Below are 24,085 nucleotides of genomic sequence, written 5' to 3' on the forward strand. Positions count from 1 at the left end.
AAATAAAATCTTTTAATAAATAATAATAAATAAAATTACATTAAGTTCTAGGGTCTCAAGAACTAATAAGACCTCAAATTTCTGAAAAAAATAGCCTCTGAAAAAAAATATTTTGTCCCCTATTTTGTTTCTTTATTGTCACCTGAAATGAAGATCACTGAGAAATTTTTGCCTACCCAGGAAATAATTCAAACTGGGAGGATTTACTTCTTAGGCAACGTAGCTAGTGAATTTTGTTTGATTTCAGTGTTTTATCCTATAGTCCCACAACCTGCTGCATATTTTATATAACAAAATAATAGAATATATAACTTATTATGTACTTACAATTTGCCCTGACAATTCCAGAAGGCATTGCCTAAGGTTATTTCATTTAACTCCGAAAATAATCCACTGAGGTAAATAATAACGTTCTCACGGGCCAGCAGACTCGTAAGTGTAGAGGGCAGCTGACCCGCAATTCAGAAATAGAGCTTGACTCCAAAACTGAATGACTGTGATTGCCACTAAACTACCATGCCTTCCTCATAGGTTCAATCAATCCTTTTCTTAATTATTATTCTTGTTTTCACCAAGCATGTACGCTAGCCAACAATGCTAGGTCACAGGCTTAGAGTTAGATCAATGTTTTTTTTTTTTTATTACAGCTATCAATTTATTTATTTTCAGAAAAACAGTATTATTTTTTCACCACACCCAGTGCTCCATGCAATCTGTGCCCTCTATAATACCCACCACCTGGTACCCCAACCTCCCACCCCCCCGCCACTTCAAACCCGTCAGATTGTTTTTCAGAGTCCATAGTCTCTCGTGATTCACCTCCCCTTCCAATTTACCCCAACTCCCTTCTCCTCTCCATCTCTCCTTGTCCTCCATGCTATTTGTTATGCTCCACAAATAAGTGAAACCATATGATAATTGACTCTCTCTGCTTGACTTATTTCACTCAACATAATCTCTTCCAGCCCCATCCATGTTGCTACAAAAGTTGGGTATTCATCCTTTCTGATGGAGGTATAATACTCCATTGTGTATATGGACCACATCTTCCTTATCCATTCATCTGTTGAAGGGCATCTTGGTTATTTCCACAGTTTGGAGATTGTGGCCATTGCTGCTATGAACATGGGGGCACAGATGGCCCTTCTTTTCATTACATCTGTATCTTTGGGGTAAATACCCAGTAGTGCAATTGCAGGGTCATAGGGAAGCTCTATATTTAATTTCTTGAGGAACCTCCACACTGTTCTCCAAAGTGGTTGCACCAACTTCCATTCCCACCAGCAGTTTAAGAGGCTTCCCCTTTCTCCACATCTTCTCCAACACATGTTTCCTGTCTTGCTAATTTTGGCCATTCTAACTGGTATAAGGTGGTATCTCAATGTGGTTTTAATTTGAATCTCCCTGATGGCTAGTGATGATGAACATTTTTTCATGTGTCTGTTAGCCATTTGTATGTCTTCACTGGAGAAGTTCTGTTCATGTCTTCTGCCCATTTTTTGATATGATTATCTGTTTTGTGTGTGTTGAGTTTGAAAAGTTCTTTATAGATCCTGGATATCAGCCTTTTGTCTGTACTGTCATTAGCAAATATCTTCTCCCATTCCGTGGGTTGCCCCTTTGTTTTCTTGACTATTTCCTTTGCTCTGCAGAGAAGCTTTTGATTTTGATGAAGTCCCAGAAGTTCATCTTCGCTTTTGTTTCCTTTGCCTTTGGAGACATATCTTGAAAGAAGTTGCTGTGGCTGATATCGAAGAGATTACTGCCTATGTTCTCCTCTAGGATTCTGATGGATTCCTGTCTCATATTGAGGCCTTTTATCCATTTCAAGTTTATCTTTGTGTACGGTGTAAGAGAATGGTCGAGTTTCATTCTTCTACATATAGCTGCCCAGTTTTCCCAGCACCATTTATTGAAGAGACTGTCTTTTTTCCACTGTATATTTTTCCTGTTTTGTCGAAGATTAATTGACCGTAGAGTTGAGGGTCTATATCTGGGCTCTCTACTCTGCTCCACTGGTCTATGTGTCTGTTTTTATGCCAGTACATGCTGTCTTGGTGATCAATGTTTAAATTTAAAATTTCTACAAAACACACATTTTTAAAACAGGCTTAGGTCCTACAATCCTATGAATACATCACGAGGCTAATACTTTCAGAATGTTTTAGCTAACAATTCTTTCTAACCCTAGGCAAGATTCTTCAAGAATCAACTTTCTTATTAGTCTCCAAGTTTTGCCTGATGACTCTGCAAACTAGTTGATATTTCTCGCCATTTTTTTGTTTGCAGGCATTCCGAAAAATTAGGGACACAAAACTGTCAGAATCTCAGTTACTTCCCTGACCCCTGATTCTGGATTATCTAAGACTTAGCAGAAATCAAAAGCAGCTCCTTTTCAGGAAAAGAATGTATAAATTACATTGGTAAGAAAAATCTCAGCTCCAAAGTCAGTATTTCATTATTAAAATAGCATAAACTTGCTGGTCTTCACACACTGTAAAATCCAAATTGTTTATCTGATTCCTGTAACAACTTGTACCCAGTTTTTTGCCAAGTACACTGGTAAGTACAACACAAAGGTATGAGCTCGGCAGAAGTGGGTACTGTTTCCTCAGTGAAGGGTTTCCTATAAACGCGTCCACTAGGCAGTTCTGAACAGTCGTGGGCTTTGGAGTTCAAGGGTTGTGACTGTCAGAGTCTAAAATGTGCTAACTCCAAAGAAGGTTCTGAGGAGAAACTCTAGAAACCAGCAAAAGGCGCTAGTTAAAAGAAAAATCTCAACTGATTCTCTTTCTCCTCTTAGTCATCGAACAACAGAGAACACGGTATTGACTACTCAACCTAATTCTATTTTTTGTTTGTAGGAACTAAATACATTGTTCCTATCCATATTTATATTGCAACCAAAGTCACCAGAACTGTATAAACCTGTTATAACCTTGAATTAGGTGTACCATTGAATTTTAGTTTCCTCAATGAAAGATTATATGGGTAAAATAATTTCAAAAACATTTTTAATTATAAGGTTATCAAGGTCAGTAACTATACCTTTTTATTTTTAATGTGTTGAGTTCACAAGTACATAGAGAACATTCAATACAAAATATTAAAAAAAGAAGTCTATCAATAGATTATGAGTTACTGCAAACTACCTACCATCTGCATAGCTGAGATTTCAAAACCTGCATCCCGGATAGCCATGAGGATCTTTCCCAGCAATCCTGAAAATACAGAACAAATGGATGCAAAAATACAAAATTGCCAAGGCATTTTCGTTTCTTAGAATTGCAAATTTTCTCCCTCAAAGTTATTTGCTTACACTCTATAGGAGAAATCACGTATTTCGCCAAGGGAAACTAAATCCCTACCATCAAGCATCATCAGTAATCATTTGTTTCACTTAGTAAGTGCTTCAGGAATATCAACAATGATCCTGAATATTGTGCAAAAAACCTTTAAGATACTATTTTCCCTTAAAGCCCCTGAAGCCAAATGATGTAAAGAACATGCAAATTACAAAAAAAAATGAAATGCCAAAGTACTGGATATGGGAGTTCCAAGGAGAAAAATCAAATGATAACTGAAGGGATGGCAGAAGCTTTAAGGGGAAATGAGAGCATGAAATGGTACTGAAAGCCTGTAGATAGGTGGGAGCATATGGGGACACAGGCGTAAAAGGACAGAAGGCACAGGTCTGAGAAAATGTGAGCATGTTCGTAGGACAGTAAGGCAGAAAAGAAGTTTAAAAAAAACAAAACAAAACAAAAAAACCAGGCGCCTGGGTGGATCAGTAGGTTAAGCGACTGCCTTAAGCTCAGGTCATGATTCTGGGGTCCCCGAATCAAGTCCCCCTATGGGCTCCCAGCTCCATGGGGAGTCTGTTTCTCCCTCTGACCTTCTCCCCTCTCATGCTCTCTCTCAGTCTCTCTCAAATAAATAAAATCTTTAAAAAAAAAAAAAAAAACAGCTGAAAAGGAAAAGAGACTTGATCCAAATTAATGAAGGCCTTGGATATCAACATGAGGAATTTGGTCCTTATCCCACAAATCAGTGCTTTTTATAATAGGGCCTGAAGATTCTGAGAATCTGGGACTGATTCTGAGATTCCATTACTTTAGTATAAAAATATTCTAAGCTTTTTTTCAAGTCAACTAAAATTCTCTCTCTCTCTCACAGACACACACACACACACACACACACACACACACTCATATATTCTGGATGATCTGGATGTTTGTTTGGTACCCAAATCCCCAGGGGTTGTGCTCTGTTTTTACTACTTCACTGCAGCTAGGTAGTGCTATCATAATTGTAGCAGGTTGAGGGATGGAGAAAAAAAGACAATTAGAGACCTAGTTCTGAAGTGACACTTGTACCAAGTGAAGCTGAAATGATACCAGAGCATCCTGTAGAAACAAACGTTCCTCAGAAGTCTGCAGAGTAGAACAGGCCCATAGCCCTCTGTACCATATCCATGACCTGGTGACTGACTTTTGTCAAACATCCTTTATCTTATCAATGTTGTTAAATTTTATTCATTTTATAGTCTTGTTGTAATGAATGTGTAAATTGTTTTAGGTATACAGCTGCATGTGCAAAGGTTTATTTTTAGTTTCATATTGGGACATATTTAAGTTGCATTATAATTAGAATAATTCACATCTACACTCGGGTCCATCAAGAGTATTTTTCCTCCAAAGGAAACACTGCCAAAAGAAATGGAGAGCCACTGAAAACGTTGAGCAAAACACAGGACAAAATAGTGTTTTAGGAGGAATATTGATGTAATAACGATAGGCATACTGGTCTGCAAAAAAGGAATAAAAGACAGAGTAGCAAAGGCTTTTGAAACCATCCAGCAGGCTCACAGGACTTGGATAGCAGCACTAGAGAAAGGAGTAATGAACATAAGATATTTCTGAACAAGAACAGGACTAAACTGGACACAGTGTGAAGATGAGGGAACATAGGTTTTAAGTCCAAGTGACTGAAGATGGACAGCATCTTTAAGAAGAAAACAATTTTGCATGGAGCACTGGGTGTGGTGCAAAAACAATGAATTCTGTTACATTGAAAAGAATTTTTTTTTAAAAAAAGAAGAAAACAATTAATGGAAACAAACTGATTAATCTCTTGGGGAAGGTCGTCAAGATGGCATGACTGCCGGTTGACCAGTGAGCTAGACACAGGCACTGGAGGGCTCCCCACCCCCTTCCCTGCCCTTGGAATGTGGGTTCTGCTCGCCCTTCCCGCCCCCAGAGGCTGCTCTGAGGACAGAGCCTTGAGATAACGGGGAACGGTACTGCACAGGATGTGTGACTGCACCCAGACCTCTACAGAAACTTTTAAGACTTGGCAGGTGGGTGCGGGAACCCACGTACCTTGCTGCTGCCCAAGACAAGCCTGTATGTAAGCTTCCTTGCTTATAAAACGGCCCACTCACTACCAACCTGCAGTGACCTTCCTGTTAATCCACTCTCCCCCTGCCCTCTGAGTTCAGGGCCAGTTTCAGATTATATTCACAAAGCTTCCAAGGAGGTTATGAGCCAACAGTTAAGGAAAAAGGGAATTATTTTGAACATAGAAAAAGAATTTTAGAACAGAACACTGATCCGTATTTGAGAAAAGAGCATATCTGATGGCTAAAAACGACTGATGAATGAGTGAATAAAGCCCCTACACAAAACCGGTGATAAGGGACCGCATCCCAACAGCAGACAGGTCGAGGACTAGACTGAGGCCTGCGGACAGGTTAGAGCTGAAATGTGCAAACAGAAGAGGATAAAAGATTTTTTGTTTGACAAAAAGAAGAGGAAAGGCAAACAAAAAAACAATAAACAAAAAACAAAATAAAGCCTGGTAGGAATGAGTTTTGAGAAAATATCTAAAGTTTGGAAATTAAGAATGAAAATGAATAAAGAAAGATACAAAAAGAGAGATGTACAGGAAGATAAAGAAGAAAAATATTTCAGTAGGGAAAATTCTTAGAACACAGGGATATTCAAGAACTAAAGGAGATGAAGGACCCGAGGAAAGCAGATAAAGCCTTCAGCATTAGCAGGACAGTATGCTGACGTTAAAGATCTGAGAAAGTTGTAGCAACAGAGTGTTAGGAAAAAGAAGTTAGATAACCCACTAAAAATCTGTACCGAAGACTCAGATGATAATGGATATAAGAATGTTAACCAAAATTCCAAGTTTTTAATCAACACAAAAAATATTAGTTAGGAAAGAAAGAATAAATTAATAATTACTGAGGACTGGACTCCTTAATATGAATTTATACCATTTATCAACACTCTTAAACAGAGGCTACTATTCCACTATAAAGATGAGAATATATCAGGTTTTTGGAGAATAGATAACTTGCCTGAAATCATAAAGTAATTCATCATCCAATCTCCAAATCTCTTACTGTTCTACAAGTTTAATAAGAAAAAAGAAATGCATACATGGAAGTCAGACACGTAAAATTCATGGGACAATATAACTCCCTAGGCAAGGACCATAATCATTTTAGTTCTCACCGTATCTCCAGTGCCTAGTATGGTCTTGCCACATAGCAGGTGCTAACAAATACTGTTCACTGAATTAAGAAATAACCAACGAGACATGCAATCAGAGCTCTGCTGCATGCGAACCCAGGGAATTCTAAGGCCCTACAGAGCACAGTTTGAAAATACTTGCAAATTACAAAGGGTAATTAAAGTTAGAGAGAGGGAAAGAATCATTGAAAAATGTTGGCTTAGTGATCTGAGGGACAAAAGTTCATACTTACTTCTTGCCATATATAAACAGTAATCCAAAATGAAGTTAAGGTAAATACAAAAGAAAAAAAACTGTTTACAGAAATATATTGATGGCTATTTTCTTCTCATGATAAAGGCAGCCTTTTTAAATATAAAAGGCAAAAAGAGAGAGAGAGAGAGAATAAGAGTTCTGTTTTTGCTATAACAGAAATAGCTCCTATTGGAATAACCTTCCCTCAGATAATAACTATAATAAACTCCAGAAAACAAACAAACAAACATAAAAATACAACCACCTGGAGGCACTGAGTGGTTCCCCGATTTTGCAGTGGTCAGCTTGATGGGAAGCCACAGTCGGTACTAAAACCAACAGAAAGCCCACAGAATTAGCAAACATAACTAGAAGACAAGGTTTAGGCAACCATGGGCATTGGAAAGTGAGCAAACAGATAATCCCAGAAAAAAAAAAAAATCCAGAGAGGAATATCTGAATTCTGTGTATAAACATTGCTCCAATTTTGGGAAAACAAGCATTCGTACATGGAGCAAACTCCCAGAAGCCCAGCTGAGATGAAACGAACTGAATGGAGCGTTGATTTAGTCCTCACCAAAGTGCAGAGACTGCCTAATCAACTCAGCAAGTTTACTGGATGCACTTAAAATATCAGTATATCTTTGAAGAAGATGACAACATCTAGAATTTTGTAATATCTCATTCACAATATTTAGGGTACAATCCAAAATTCTTTGACATATGAGAACACAGAATAACATGACCTATTCCCAAGACAAAAGAGACTCAATGAAGACCAACTTTGGATGACCCCGATATTTATAATTAAAAACAAAGATTTTCAAGTAACTATCATAACTGCTTAACGAATAAAAGAAAAATAATCTCAAAGCACATAAAAAGATAGGAAATCTCAACAGGGATTAAGAACTCCAAAAAGAATCAAATGAAAAATAACAACATCTGTACTAAAAAATTCAGAGTAGAGACTTAATAAATTTCAACACAGAATGAGTCAAACAATCTGGAGAGAGATCAACAGAAATTATCTCATTTGAAGAAAGACTAGACAATTTTTGAAAAACAATGAACAGAGTAGCAGGATGAAATGATACCAAAAAGTCTCATATACATGTAACTGGAGGCTAAAATAAGACAAAATATTTAGAGACCTAATGACTGAATTTTTTTCCAAATTTGTTGACCTACTGAATCTAAATTTATGCTTTTTCCAATCACAAGCAAATTTTTTAAATAAAGAAAACAAGGCACATCATCGGCCAGCTGCTAATGATCAAAAATAAACTCTTGAGAGCAGCCAGAGAAAATGACTCATTGTATATAGGGAATAACAATTTCAATGACGGCTGACTTCTCAAAAGAAAAGGGGAGACCAGAAGACAGCTGAACATTTTTAATGTGCTAAAAGAAAAACAAACTGTCAACCTGAAATTCTAGCCCACCACTTCAAGAATCATGGTAAAATAAAGACACTTTGAGATAAAAGAACACTAAAGGAATTTGTTTTCACCAAGCTCCTACTTCAAGAAATGTTAATAGAAGTTATTTAATTTGAAGAAAAATGAAACAAGATTTAAAAATAGGATCTTTAGTGCCCCTGGGTGGCTTAGTGGGTTAAGCCTCTGCCTTGGGCTTAGGTCATGATCCCAGGGTCCTGGGATCAAGCCCTGCATCAGGCTCTCTGCTCGGTAGGAAGCCTGCTTCCTTCTCTCTCTCTCTCTGCCTGCCTCTCTACCTACCTGTGATCTCTGTCAAATAAATAAATAAAATCTTAAAAAAAAAATAGGACCTTTAGGAGAAATGATGAGCATAGTTAAGGGCAAATATGTAGGTAAATATGAAAGTCTATTTTTTCCTCTTAATTTCTTTAAAATACATATGACTGATTAAAAAAAAACAAAAATTCTAACATTGTATTGTGGGTTTTAAAATGAATAGGGGTGCCTGGGTGGCTCAGTTGCTTAAGCATCTGCCTTCAGCTCAGGTCATGATTCCAGGGTCCTGGGATCAAGCCCTGCATTGGGCTCTCTCCTTGTCTCTCTCCCTCTGCCTGCAACTCTGCTTACTTGTGCTCTCTCTCTACATCTCCGTCAAATAAATAAATAAAATATTTTTTAAAAATAAATAAATAATAAAAATAAAATAAATGTATGTGAATGTAATACATATCAGAAATATAATATAAACCAGATAGAGGAAGAAAATGGACCTTTACAAATGAAAACTTTCCACATTATATGTGAAGTAGTACAATATCAATACATTTTAAATAGACTGAAAGTTCAAGATGTATACTTTAATTCTTACAAGAGCGATTTTTAAATTATAGTCCTCAAATAAGCCACATCAACATTACCCAGGATCTTTTTAGAAGTGAAAATTCTCAGGACCAACACTAGACCCAAAGAATCAGAATCTCAATGGGTGGAGACCAGAAATCATTGTTTTAAATAGACCTTCCATGTGGTTCTGTTATATGCTGAAATTGAGAAACAAAGTCTTAACTAACCACAAAAGAAAAGAAGAAAGAAAAAAAGAAAGAAAAAATTTTTATACCTAAAAGTTCAATGAATAAATTAAAATGGGATCCTCGGAAATATCAATTAATCCAAAAGCAGAAAAGATAAAGATCAAAAAGGGGGGGAGGGGAGAGTGGAAAATAAATAATAAATTAGTAAACCTGAAACCAATCATATCAATAATTACATTAAATGTTAGTGAACAAAAAATTCCCATTTAAGGCAGAGATTTTAGACAAATTAACAAAATAAGATCCAATTATATGCTATCAACAAAAAACCAATTTTAAATATAAAGACACAGGTAGGTTAAAAATAAATGACAGAAAAGAATACCATGCAAACAATAGGTATAAGAGAGCTGAAGTGCTTACATTAATTTCAGATGAAGGAGAATTTATAATGTCCTAAGAAGATGAATGTCCAATGATACACTGGACCAGATGGACCTCATAGATATATATACAGAACATTCCACCCTAAAACAACAGAATACTCATTCTTCTCAAGTGTACATGGAACCTTCTCAAGAATAGACCACATACTGGGTCACAAATCAGGACTCAACTGATAACAAAAGACTGAGATAATTCCCTGCATATTCTCAGATCGCAATGCTGTGAAACTGGAGCTCAATCACAAGGAAAAGTTCAGAAGGAACTCAAACACCTGGAAGCTAAAGACCACCTTGCTTAAGAATGCTAGGATCAACCAGAAGATCAAAGAAGAACTGAAACAATTCATGGAAACCAATAAGAATGAAGATACTTTGGTCCAAAAAATATGGGAACCAGCAAAGGCGGTCATAAGGGGGAAATACATAACCATCCAAGCCTCCCTCAAAAAAATTGAAAAATCCGGAATACATCACCTGTCTCTACACCTTAAAAAACTACAGAATCAACAACAAATCAAACCAACTCCACACGTAGGAAGGGAAATAATCAAGATTAGAGCTGAGATCAATGAGGTAGAAACCAGAGATACAGTAGAATGTATCAATGAAACTAGATGCTGGTTTTTTTAAAGAATCAATAAGATTGATAAACCACTGGCCACACTAATCCAAAAGAAAAGAGAGAAAGCTCAAATTAATAAAATTATGAATGAAAAGGGAGAGATCACAACTAACACCAAGGAAGTAGAAACAATCATCAGAAGTTATTATCAACAGTTATATGCCAATAAGCTAAGCAACCTAGATGAAATGGAGGCATTCCCGGAAAACTATAAACTCCCAAAATTGAACCAGGAAGAAATTGGCAACCTGAATAGACCGATATCTAGTAACAAGATTGAAGCAGTGATAAAAAACCAACCAAAAACCAAGAGCCCAGGACCTGACGGATTCCCGGTGGAATTCTACCAAACTTTCAAAGAAGAAATACCACCTATTCCCCTAAAGCTTTCAGAAAATTGAAGCAGAAGGAAAACTTCCAGACTCTTTTTATGAAATCAGCATTACCCTGATCCGCAAACCAGGCAAAGACCCTACCAAAAAGGAGAATTTCAGACCAATATCACTGATAAATATGGATGCTAAGATTCTCAAGAAGATCCTAGCAAACACGGATTGCATGGAGCACTGTGTGTGGTGCAAAAATAATGAATACTGTTATGCTAAAAATAAATTTTAAAAAAATTAAAAAAAAAATCCTAGTAAACAGGATCCAACAGCACATTAAAAAGATTATCCACCATGACCAGGTGAGATTCATCCCTGGGTTACGAGGATGGTTCAACATTCACAAATCAATCAATGTGACAGAACAAATCAATAAGAGAAGAGAGAAGAACCAAATGGTCCTCTCCATTGATGCAGAAAAAGCATTTGACAAAATCCAGCATCCGTTCCTGATTAAAATGCTTCAAAGTATAGGGATAGAGGGAATATTCCTGAACTTCATAAAATCTATCTATGAAAGACTCACAGCAAATATCATCCTCAATGGGAAAAAGCTCGCAGCCTTCCTGTTGAGATCAGGGACAAGGATGCCCACTCTTACCACTTTTGTTCAACATAGTATTAGAAGTCCTAGCAACAGCAATCAGACAACAAAGAGAAAAGGTATCGAAATTGGCAATGAAGAAGTCAAACTCTCTCTCTTCGCAGATGACATGATTCTTTATATGGAAAACCCAAAAGACTCCACCCCCAAACTACTAGAACTCATACAGCAATTCAGTAATGGGCAGGATACAAAGTCAATGTACAGAAATCAGTGGCTTTCTTATATACTAACAATGAAAATACAGAAAGGGAAATTAGAGAATCGATTCCATTTACTACAGCACCAAGAACCATAAGATACCTGGGAATAAACCTAACCAAAGAGGTAAAGGATCTATACTCGAGGAACTACAGAACACTCATGAAAGAAATTGAAGACACAAAAAGATGGAAGACCATTCCACGCTCTTGGATCAGAAGAATAAACATTGTTAAAATGTCTATATTGCCTAGAGCAATCTATACTTTTAATGCCATTCCGATCAAAATTCCACTGGTATTTTTCAAAGAGCTGGAGCAAACAATCCTAAAATTTGTATGGAATCAGAAGAGACCCCAAATCTCTAAGGAAATGTTGAAAAAGAAAAACAAAACTGGCGGCATCACATTACCTGATTTCAAGCTTTACTACAAAGCTGTGATCACCAAGACAGCATGGTACTGGCATAAAAACAGACACATAGACCAGTGGAACAAAGTAGAGAGCCCAGACCAACTCTATGGTCAAATAATTTTTGACAAAACAGGAAAAATATACAGTGGAAAAAAGACAGTCTCTTCAATAAATGGTGCTGGGAAAACTGGGCAGCTATATGTAGAAGAATGAAACTCGACCATTCTCTTACACCGTACACAAAGATAAACTTGAAATGGATAAAAGGCCTCAATATGAGACAGGAATCCATCAGAATCCTAGAGGAGAACATAGGCAGTAACCTCTTCAATATCAGCCACAGCAACTTCTTTCAAGATATGTCTCCAAAGGCAAAGGAAACAAAAGCGAAAATAAACTTTTGGGACTTCACCAAGATCAAAAGCTTCTGCACAGCCAAGGAAACAGTCAAGAAAACAAAGAGGCAACCCACGGAATGGGAGAAGATATTTGCTAATGACAGTACAGACAAAAGGTTGATATCCAGGATCTATAAAGAACTCCTCAAACTGAACACACACAAAACAGACAATCATGTCAAAAAATGGGCAGAAGACATGAACAGAACTTCTCCAGTGAAGACATACAAATGGCTAACAGACACATGAAAAAATGTTCATCATCACTAGCTATCAGGGAGATTCAAATTAAAACCACATTGAGATACCACCTTATACCAGTTAGAATGGCCAAAATTAGCAAGACAGGAAACATGTGTTGGAGAGGATGTGGAGAAAGGGGAACCCTCTTCCACTGTTGGTGGGAATGCAAGTTGGTGCAGCCTCTTTGGAGAACAGTGTGGAGATTCCTTAAGAAATTAAATATAGAGCTTCCCTATGACCCTGCCATTGCACTGCTGGGTATTTACCCTAAAGATACAGATGTAATGAAAAGAAGGGCCATCTGTACCCCAGTGTTTATAGCAGCAGTGGCCACGGTCGCCAAACTGTGGAAAGAACCAAGATGCCCTTCAACGGACGAGTGGATAAGGAAGATGTGGTCCATATACACTATGGAGTATGATGCCTCCAACAGAAAGGATGAATACCCAACTTTTGTAGCAACATGGACGGGACTGGAAGAGATTCTGCTGAGTGAAATAAGTCAAGCAGAGAGAGTCAATTATCATATGGTTTCACTTATTTGTGGAGCATAACAAATAGCATGGAGGACATGGGGAGATAGGAGAAGGGAGTTGGGGGAAATTGGAAGGGGAGGTGAACCATGAGAGACTATGGACTGAAAAACAATCTGAGGGTTTTGAAGTGGTGGGGGTGGGAGGTTGGGGTACCAGGTGGTGGGTATTATAGAGGGCACGGATTGCATGGAGCACTGGGTGTGTTGCAAAAACAATGAATACTGTTACGCTGAAAAGAAATAAAAAGTAAAAAATAAAAATAAAAGATGATGAATGTCCTAAGAGGCATTTGGAAGACAGTACTTTAGACACAGAGCTGGAGGAAGACGGATGTTCATGACGTCTGTCACTGACAACAGAGCAGTGAGCAAAGGTATGGGGATAGAACTCAGGCACAATTCTTCTGGTGGAAGGGAAGTCAGACAGGAGAAAAGGCAAGGCAGGTGGCAGAAGCCATATGACAGAAGGACTTATAGACCATATTTAGAGGTTTGGGTTTTATCCAATAGCCCAGAAGTTCTCACAACTTTTGTTCTCATGGACACTTTAGCCTTTAGAAATTATTAAAGACTCTAAAAAGCTTATATGTATATAGATTATATATCCATATTTATTATGTTATAAATGAACAATTTTACGGAAAAAACTAAGAAAATTCTTAAATATTTATTAATTTACATATAACAAAAATTCTTTACATGGTGACACAAATAGCATTTTGTGAAAAAACGACCCTATTTTCCAAAAAAAAATTGAGAAGAGTGGTATTGTTTTTTACATTTTAAAAAAATCTCCTTAATGTCTACCTTAATAGAAAGCAGCTGCATTCTTACATCTGTTTCAGCTTTCAATCTGCTGTATGTGTTGTTTTGGTTCAAGTGTATTTAGTTAGAAAACAGTGAAGTATTTTAATAGCCCTCAATATAAATGTATACATTCTTTACTTGACAAGCATTATTTTCTTCAAAGTTCACTGTAACATATAATTTCAAACTTCTACCAATGAACTTCTTTTTTTTGCTCTGTTACATTAAAATTCACTGGTCTATTGTATAATTTGAAAGAATCTTTTACCCATGCATGACCTTCTAATATCAAATATTGATCATTTGGAAACTATTAGTTTACTGAGTTATACAGATCTTCCAAATGCTGACTATTTTCATTACGGTACCTCAGGGGGAAAAAATCACATTTGTTAACATCACCACCAATTTCATCAGAATAGTCTGTAAGTTATTAGGAAACTTTCAAGCTTAAGGTAGTAAATACAGTTTTGCAAATTATGATTTTCATTTGCCATTTTACCTTCTTTGGGATTTTTATCTTTGGTAACAACTTTTGTCAGTCATAACTTTTGTCAGTCATCAATTCTTCAAAATAACAGGCCTACTTACTTCAAGAAAAATTCGTATCAAATACACAAATTTGAATAACCAACTTTTCTGTCATTCTTTCAAGTAAACATGACAGTCCATGGAAAAGCCATCTATCTAGTTGAACTCACAACTCAAACAACTAGACAAGTACTTTCCCTAAAGATCACTTACATTTCACTATGAGCAAAAGTGTTTTATATATACTTCCCATTTCTTCACACACAGTATTAAAAAGACATATACTTGAAGGCCAAGAATTTAATAAAATTAATCATTTTCACTGCTTCATTAAGGACATTCTTAAGCGAAAGTGGCTTTTTTCCTGCAAGCACATGGTAGTTAAAAATACAGTGACTACTAGTACCTAGTACGGTTTGCTACCACTATCTTCATTTTGCTAAGGCACCGGCAGTTTTATCTACCATTGGTTTTGCTCCATTAGTACAAATGTTACCACATTTTAAAAGGTAAATGACCTGATTATTTTTATGAAAATAGACTTGGTGTTCTGGGTACCTCAAAGGATCTTCCTTGTTATAATAAAGAAAATGCTTTACATGATTACACAAGAATCTTGATCTAAATATGGAAGCAGTATTAAGCCCCATGCATTAACTGATATGAAGAGAAACCCACAATCCTCATCTATTATAAATCTATAATCACATTAAACCATGCCCCGTGAAATATACCACTTGAACAGAATAATTCTATTCAAAGATAAACCAATAAGAGGGACGCCTGGGTGGCCCAGTTGGTTGGACGACTGCCTTCGGCTCAGGTCATTATCCTGGAGTTCCAGGATCGAGTCCCACATCGGGTTCCCAGCTCCACGGGGAGTCTGCTTCTCTCTCTGACCTTCTCCTCGCTCATGCTCTCTCTCACTCTCTCTCAAATAAATAAAATCTTCAAAAAAAAAAAAAAAGATAAACCAATAAGAAAGATACTTCAAGTAACACGCCACTCTGCCAAGAGGAGTCGGATGTGAGTCAAGGATATTGCTTTTTTTATATTCAGTTGGTTATGTGTGGAGGTGGGCTAGAGAGGCATTTAAGAAACCTGCTCTGTGTTTAACAGCTTGAAACAACAAATTGTCAATAACCATATGTCCTTCACTTTGTTCTAGATGGAAAATGTTCAGATGACTGAACAAATAACAATAACTATGTAAATTTAGTAGCAAAAAGAACAAGAAGTAAAATTGCATGCTATGAAGCAGACAAGTTCAAAAGGGTCAAACAAAGCAGACTGCTTTTTTCACGTGGCTTGTGTTTGCATAGCTAATTTGCTTTTTAATGGTTTGCTTATAACTCCAGGAACGCTCTCGAATTTTCTGAATGTCAAATCCCATCTCCGTCCCCACTCCCAGTGCCTTAGTTCCAGATCCCTGTCCTTCACTAGGATTGGGCATGAGCCTCTGAATAAGTAGCCACAGTCCATCCAAGCACCAATACTAGAAATCTATTGCTTTGTTTTTCTAAAAACTCTTGCTTCTTCTGGAATTAGAAGTTCCCATCCTCTTTTTGAAAAACTGATCTCACCAACCATTTGACTGGAAAGGGAACTGCCTGCCATCTCCCGTACTATGCAGACAAGAGGCGGTGGCAGACCTAGCAGCACTCCGCTAGGGCCAGAGTAATGCACACAGAGATGAACCTTTCCTTGGCAAAAGCCAATCGAGTCCTTCCCTGGGATGGATGGATTTTTTTTTTTTTTTTTAAAGCTAGAACCAGGGAAAAAAGCACTCTCTGCTACATTCATAAGTATGTGAGCTCTGCACTGCTGGCAACGGTCCCTCTCCCAACGTGCTGGGCAAAGCGTATCTAAGGGCATGAGGTCAACAGTCAAGAAGAGCAAATATAAAATCCAGAGAGAAGAGAGATGTTGACCAAATCTTTGTTTGGATTCCTCCCTAGCCTAGTGCAGTCTCTGCCCTTCTTCCAGAACAGTTAAATGAGAGAGAATCAGGGGATTCAGGCTAGGATTCCCTCAGCTGTGCTAACAGTATCCTCATTAGACCACCTCACTTACGTAAGAGAGGATGTACCGCAGCCTGAGAAAGGTTGCAGTAGGAAGGGTGGAAAAAGAAGAAACAGTTAAAAAAAAAAAAAAAAAAAAAAAAGACATGGTATTCCAATGTGTGATAGAACAGGATTTACAGACAACAACAAATACCCTGGAAAAAATCCCAGGCATGGCCAAATGATCAGTATGTGGGATTAGAAGATGGTCCCTCCCTTTGTCCACAAAGTTCATAAAACGATCATGGCTGGAGAGTGAAAGAGAAATAATAAAATGTTCAGGTACACTTGAAGTTCAAATGGTATTTTACAGAAACAGTAGACTTAACCATTTAAATTAAAACTGGCTTTTACCAAATATAGAAAGAAAAATGCAAGGCAACTGAAGAAAACGGGCACTTTAACACCAATTGGCATCAATAAGCAAAAAGGCAGAGCAAAACTTTTCACACTAAACTTCCACATTAAATCATAAGACTCGAGGCTACCGTTGGAAGAAAACCGCCTGGCACCAGGCTCACATGAGCCAGGATGGAGGACCTGCCAGAGCAGGTATCCAAGGCCTCCGAAGCAGGTACGGAGGGTTACGGAGACACGAAAGTGCGGACGCGATGTCCAAGACATCCTTGGGTGTGGGAGCAGCAGCGCTATAAGAGTCTTGGGAACTGGGACAAGCCTCTCCCAGGAATTACTGTGGAAATCCAGCTTGAATATAAAGTAGAAACAAAAATAGACAGGATTTTTTTTTCAGTTTTAAATAAATGTGAAAGTTGTATCTATTTCTGAGACTCTGTGGTTTCTCCCTCCCACCTGGTATCTGATCAGGCTGACAAATGAGCGCTGGCAGGTCTGCCCTGCTCTGGCTCTGCTCCCCACCAGCATCACCCCACAAGGACGGGCACTGAGAAAGGCCCCCCTTAAGAGCAGACTCAGGATTCTACTGCTCAAAACAGCCCAGAGTTAAAAGTGAGTTGTCCTTTTTTGATATGATTGTCTGTTTTGTGTGTGTTGAGTTTGAGGAGTTCTTTATAGATCCTGGATTTCAACCTTTTGTCTGTACTGTCATTTGCAAATATCTTCTCCCATTCCGTGAGTTGCCTCTTTGTTTTCTTGACTGTTTCCTTGGCTATGCAGAAGCTTTTGATCTTGATGAAGTCCCAAAAGTTCATCTTTGCTTTTGTTTCCTTTGCCTTTGGAGACATATCTTGAAAGAAGTTGCTGTGGCTGATATCGAAGAGATTACTGCCTATGTTCTCCTCTAGGACTCTGATGGATTCCTGTCTCATGTTGAGGTCTTTTATCCATTTTGAGTTTATCTTTGTGTACAGTGTAAGAGAATGGTTGAGTTTCATTCTTCTATATATAGCTGTCCAATTTTCCCAGCACCATTTATTGAAGAGACGGTCTTTTTTCCACTGTATATTCTTCCCTGCTTTGTCGAAGATTATTTGACCATAGAGCTGAGGTCCATATCTGGGCTCTCTACTCTGTTTCACGGGTCTATGTGTCTGTTTTTATGCCAGTACCATGCTGTCTTGGTGATCACAGCTTTGTAGTAAAGCTTGAAATCAGGTAACGTGATGCCGCCAGTTTTATTTTTGTTTTTCAACATTTCCTTAGAGATTTGGGGTCTCTTCTGATTCCATACAAATTTTAGGATTATTTGCTCCAGCTCTTTGAAGAATACCGGTGGAATTTTGATCGGAATGGCATTAAAAGTATAGATTGCTCTAGGCAGTACAGACATTTTAACAATGTTTATTCTTCCGATCCAAGAGCGTGGAATGGTCTTCCATCTTTTTGTGCCTTCAATTTCTTTCATGAGTGTTCTATAGTTCCTCGAGTATAGATCCTTTACCTCTTTGGTTAGGTTTATTCCCAGTTATCTTATGGTTCTTGGTGCTGTAGTAAATGGAATCGATTCTCTAATTTTCCTTTCTGTATTTTCATTGTTAGTGTATAAGAAAGCCACTGATTTCTGTACAGACACTTCTCCAATGAAGACATACAAATGGCTATCAGACACATGAAAAAATGTTCATCATCACTAGCCATCAGGGAGATTCAAATTAAAACCACATTGAGATACCACCTTACACCAGTTAGAATGGCCAAAATTAACAAGACAGGAAACAACATGTGTTGGAGAGGATGTGGAGAAAGGGGAACCCTCTTCCACTGTTGGTGGGAATGCAAGTTGGTGTAGCCACTTTGGAAAACAGTGTGCAGATTCCTCAAGAAATTAAAAATAGAGCTTCCCTATGACCCTGCAATTGCACTACTGGGTATTTACCCCAAAGATACAGATGTAATGAAAAGAAGGGCCATCTGTACCCCAATGTACCAGCAATGGCCACAGTCGCTAAACTGTGCAAAGAACCAAGATGCCCTTCAACGGACGAATGGATAAGGAAAATGTGGTCCATATACACTATGGAGTATTATGCCTCCATCAGAAAGGACGAATACCCAACTCTTGTAGCAACATGGACGGGACTGGAAGAGATTATGCTGAGTGAAGTAAGTCAAGCAGAGAGAGTCCATTATCATATGGTTTCACTAATTTGTGGAGCATAACAAGTAACATGGAGGACACGGGGAGATGGAGAGGAGAAGGGAGTTGAGGGAAATCGGAAGGGGAGGTGAACCATTAGAGACTATGGACTGAAAAACAATCTGAGGGTTTTGAAGGGGCGGGAGGTAGGAGGTTGGGGTACCAGGTGGTGGGTATTGGAGAGGGCACGGATTGCATGGAGCACTGGGTGTGGTGCAAAAATAATGAATACTGTTATGCTGAAAAAAATAAATTAAAAAAAAAAGTGAGTTGTCCTCTCTCTCCTCACAGTGGCTGAGGAGGGTGAGACCCCCCCCACAGCAGGGCACAGAAGAGGGGTCTCTCAACCCCACACGGAAGCTGTCAGCCACGGGCGAAGGAACACTTTGCTCTTCGGGCCCCGGACGTTGACCTCTGGGCAAATGGCACCGTCTGAAAAGCTCTGTCCTTGGCCCATCTTGATTTAACCTCTATATGGTCTCAGTTTCTTTCCTCATTTGTAGAAAGTGTCGCTCCTCCCTCAGAGGGATGTTACAAGGATTCAATGTGTGTTTCACGTGGAACTCCCAGGCCAGCCGGCGGCCGCAGGAGCACAGGCGGCCAAGGTCGGCAGCCGCAGGTGGTAACGGTCCCAGGTGAGTCCGCGCACACCTGCCTGAACTTGCGGCTCTGCTGCCAAGTAAGCAGCATCTGACCTCAGCAGCTCTGGTAAGGGGGAGCCGTACATCGCCCATCTCACGAGGGAACGCTGCGCTGCCAAGACCTCCCAAGGAGGCTGTTGCAGGTGTCCCGGTCACCTGGACACGGACCGGACGAGAAACAAGCAAGCAGTGTCTCAGCGACTACAGCCCGACAGACACACTGACTGCAGCCCGACAGACACATTGACTGCAGGCCGACAGATACACCGACTGCAGCCCCACAGACTCACCGACTGCAGCCCGACAGATATACCAACTGCAGCCCAACACACACACTGACTGACTACAGCCAGACAGACACACGGACTGCAGCCCGACAGACACACTGACTGCAGCCCCACAGACACACTGACTGCAGCCCAACACACACACTGACTGACTACAGCCCGATAGACACACGGACTGCAGCCCGACAGACACACTGATTCTCAAGGGAAGAAAAGCCACCATCGCAGAAGCCCGCAGCACCTGCCAAGCGCCGCGATCCGTGCCAGCGGCAGATCCAAGCAAGAAAAGAGGGAAGGACGAGGCCCTCCCGTGGCAGCTGACACGTGCTCCCTCTCCCACGGTCTCTCCTTTTTCCATCCTTCCGATCACAACCTTTCCTCCTCAAGCTGCCGTACATCCTCTCTTAGGTAAGGAAGGTGGTCTAATGAGACGCTTGTAGTGCAAATGATAGAAACTCAGAAGACTTAAGAGTAGAGTCAATTCTCCTCAAACTGATAAACAGATTTAGTACAATTCCTACCAGACTCCCAACAAGGTATTTTGTAGATACAGAGTATTCCAGAATTATATGAAGAAGTAGAGGAACTAGAATAGCCAGAACAGTTTCAAGAAAAAGTCGAAGAAATCGGTCCAGTGCATTGCACAAGCACTGGCTAGCACAGCACCGCAGGCCAGGCAGAGCCACAGACATACACACCAGTGGACCAGAACTGAAAGCCCAGTAATGGGTCCACACATACACGACTGTTGACAAAGACATAAAAGCAATTCAGTGGAGGAAAGACAGCCGTTTCAACAAACCCCGTGACTGACTATACAAGGAACATTAGAAAATACAGTCTAGGAGAAGACAATCACTTATCAGAAGCAAGTCTACACTGCGGAAAGATAACACAAATTTGGGAGAAGACAGTCTTTCTCATGCGCATCGCATGTGCTACTCATATTATTCCACATAATCCTTACAACAGCCTATGAGGCAGGACTATAGATTCACTTTATAGATTTTTATCATCTATAGTCAAGGGATTAAACAATCCTCTAGAATAATAGCTGGTAAGAGACAAAACTGAATTTAAACCCAGTTCTGCTAGCCCTGATTGTCACACTACAATAAAATACTACCATAAAATAACTGAAATATTTAATTGGCTTGTACACATCATTCAATTAAATAACTGATGAATACTGAAGAAGCCCAGAATACGCCACCCTAAAGTACATTGCACTGGTGTATTGACTATTTTGAGTTAAAGAGATCAAGTGTCTCAGCAAATACAAGAAAAACCCTCTGACCTTCCTCTTCTTAGAAGCAGGAGATAAAATTCCCACGGGAAAAATATCCTCCCTATACCAAGATAATAAACAATTAGTCTCAAATGAACAATTAACAAATAAACAAAAAATAAACAAAATATACAAAAAATAAAATAAACAATCTTAAATAAACAATTTAGGATTTTTATCATTAAGGATGAGACGCTGAAGCTGAGAATTCTATACAAACAGACCTTGTGGGAATCAGTCTTCTCTTCCTTCTGCCACCCCACAGGCTCAGTCACCTCCACAGCCGGCATAACTGCCGCTCTTTGCTCGACCTAATATAAAAGCCGGTAGGTTTACTCTCTCTCTTCGGCCGTCATCCCTTACGAAGGCTCCCATGTCAGGTAGAACTCGTATGAGTAAATCCATATGCCCATCTGCTGTTGAGCTATCTCGTGCCCTTTCAATTCCCAGGCTCACCCCCAGAACACTCGAAGAGGGTAAAGGTGAAAGTTTACACCCCCTACAATATGCAAAAATATATATTTACATGTGCACGACTTATCATTTTGCTCTTCTGGATATATACCACAAAACCAGGAACGGAGCAATATAAATATGAGTCTGTAAATTCTGAAACATTTCCAGGGTCCTCACCCAGTTTGCTGGTTATTCAGAACTGAAGGTTTCCTTCCTCCTAGTCATTCTGAGGCTTATCAAAATTTGAAGAAAGAGAAAAATGATCACTTTACTATTTATGAGTAGTGCTGGAGAACTTTTATAGAGAGAAAATCATTCAGAGAAAAGTTGTTAGCAAGGTAGATGAACAGTAAGTATTCTTCAAAAGTATGAGAAAAGTGATTTTCGTAGTTAATAATCTAGTAGTTCCAATTTGCTACAAGTCTCCGCATCAGTAAACATTTCCTGCGGAAATCACCCTTCGGATATTAAGGTCTTTCCTGGAATCTGCACATTCCCCCTTGCTACCGTCACGCCGCGGTCTGGAGGAGCCCACTCACCGCAGCGCTGCCCAGCAGCCAGGAAATGCCCCGGACTGCGGTGTGACTTGAAAAACCCCGTAACCACGGATGTTAGGTTTACTCCATGCAATGATAAGATATAAATAAAAGGAAACAAAACGTTACTCACAGACACAAGAGCCCATGAAAAGGACACTCTGATGATCAGAACCACATACAAAACTACCCCACGAAGAAGCAGCCAGGCTGGTACGAGACATCACCACAGTGCAGATGCCGCACTCTGCAGCACAAACCAAAGACAGGTGGTGAGAAATGAGACTGAGGGACAGAAAAATGCCAACGAAGAAGTTTCACATTTTATTTGGGTAAGAACTGGCGGAAGAAAAGTTTTAATCATTCCTATAGCCAAGAGCACATACACCAACAAAACTGATACATAAGTAGACGACATTGCATATTAATAACCAGCTTAAATCAGGGTGGAGGAATTTTATTTTTTTTACAATTTAAATAAAGTGAAATAAAATTAAAAAGTATTTTAATTGAAAAATAGGGCTGGTTTGCCTTTAAAATGCAATTAGCAAAAGCCAAATCAGAGCTATATATTATAAGAGTTTAGATTAATTTTCTATGCTGAAATACAAAAGAAATCACAAGCATTACTCAATCCAACAGAAGGAACTTAATACTAAGTTCCCAGCAGACATGCATAACAAATGTCCTGGGTCATAAAGACCAGGTCCTAGCCAGCACTATGTTTCCGGGCAATACCACTTCACTAATAATCTTTCTGTAACTTTTAATCAGAAGAGAAGATACACCTGAAATTAGCTTGACTGCAAATGTGTTATGATTTTCTGCCTTCTAATAGGGAAAACACCGTATTATCTCTTTAAATCAACCACAGATGACAGTGTGTTTAGCAGAACTGTTAAAGCGAGAACGAGTGAGGCTTTTAGGTCTTACAGGATCTCAAATTGTTCCATTAGCTGATCAGAAAATCTATTCTAGTAGCAAGCAGGCTTAATAAGAAACAGACCTAGTTCATCCAATAGCATTTCTGATTCTCCACTTACACCACACACCCAGATCCAAAATACACATCTATCCTTACCCATGTCCCAAGAACTGTAATCTGTGAGCTCGTAGACGGCGATAAAAAGAAAAACCAATGTAGCTTTACAGATGTTCCTGCCATACGGTAACTCAGTGTATTTAAAATTCATAATGTAATTAAGTGAGTAGGAAGGAGTAAAAGCAGGCCCCACACCAACCTAGAAACAACAGAAGAGATGCGCAGGACCCAAGACCTCCAAGACAAGACAGTCCAGAAGCCCTCCTTGCGGAGAAGGACAGGACCAGCACAGCAAAAGCAGCCAAGAACAGCTATCGCGGCTGAAACGGGATCACAAGTCCGAAACAAGGACAGTCCAAGAGAAACACAAGGAATACCAGGTAGACAGATCAGAAACTGAAAATTTTTACGATTAGGCAAACAGGTCATCAGAAGTCCAGGTCACTGCCAGGTCACGACAGCTAACAGTCACACAGCCACGGAGCTGTACCAAGTGTCTCCACCGCAGGATGCTGCCGGCTTCAACACAGGGTGAGCGCCCACTTTTGAAAGAGGCAGTCCCTCTCGTGGAGGGCAGAATAAGCACGATCCCATTAGAAGCAGATTTAGGAAGTTTTCATGAATTGTCCAAGTGCTACACGTGTTATAACTCACTGACGGAAATCTGTTCATCTTCTAGGTAAACATAATGAAAAACTAAAAAGCAACTCAAACCATGGATGCATTAGTTACGACATGAATAAACAAAAGCAAATACATCTTTTCTTTTTTTTTTTTA

General features: G+C 39.2%; 1 protein-coding gene across 4 annotated transcripts in view; it reads right to left on the reverse strand.

The window, feature by feature from the left end:
* The window catches only part of NME7 (NME/NM23 family member 7), a 265,751-nt gene that overhangs the window by 151,762 nt on the left and 89,904 nt on the right, over positions 1–24,085 (reverse strand). For all 4 annotated transcript variants that reach the window (XM_032318639.1, XM_032318637.1, XM_032318638.1 and 1 more), the window contains exon 8: positions 3,157–3,221. In XM_032318639.1, coding sequence (XP_032174530.1) covers positions 3,157–3,221 — 65 coding nt within the window. The remainder of the gene's footprint in view (positions 1–3,156; positions 3,222–24,085) is intronic.

Source organism: Mustela erminea, chromosome 17 (assembly GCF_009829155.1).
Source record: "Mustela erminea isolate mMusErm1 chromosome 17, mMusErm1.Pri, whole genome shotgun sequence".
NCBI classification, from domain to species: domain Eukaryota; kingdom Metazoa; phylum Chordata; class Mammalia; order Carnivora; family Mustelidae; genus Mustela; species Mustela erminea.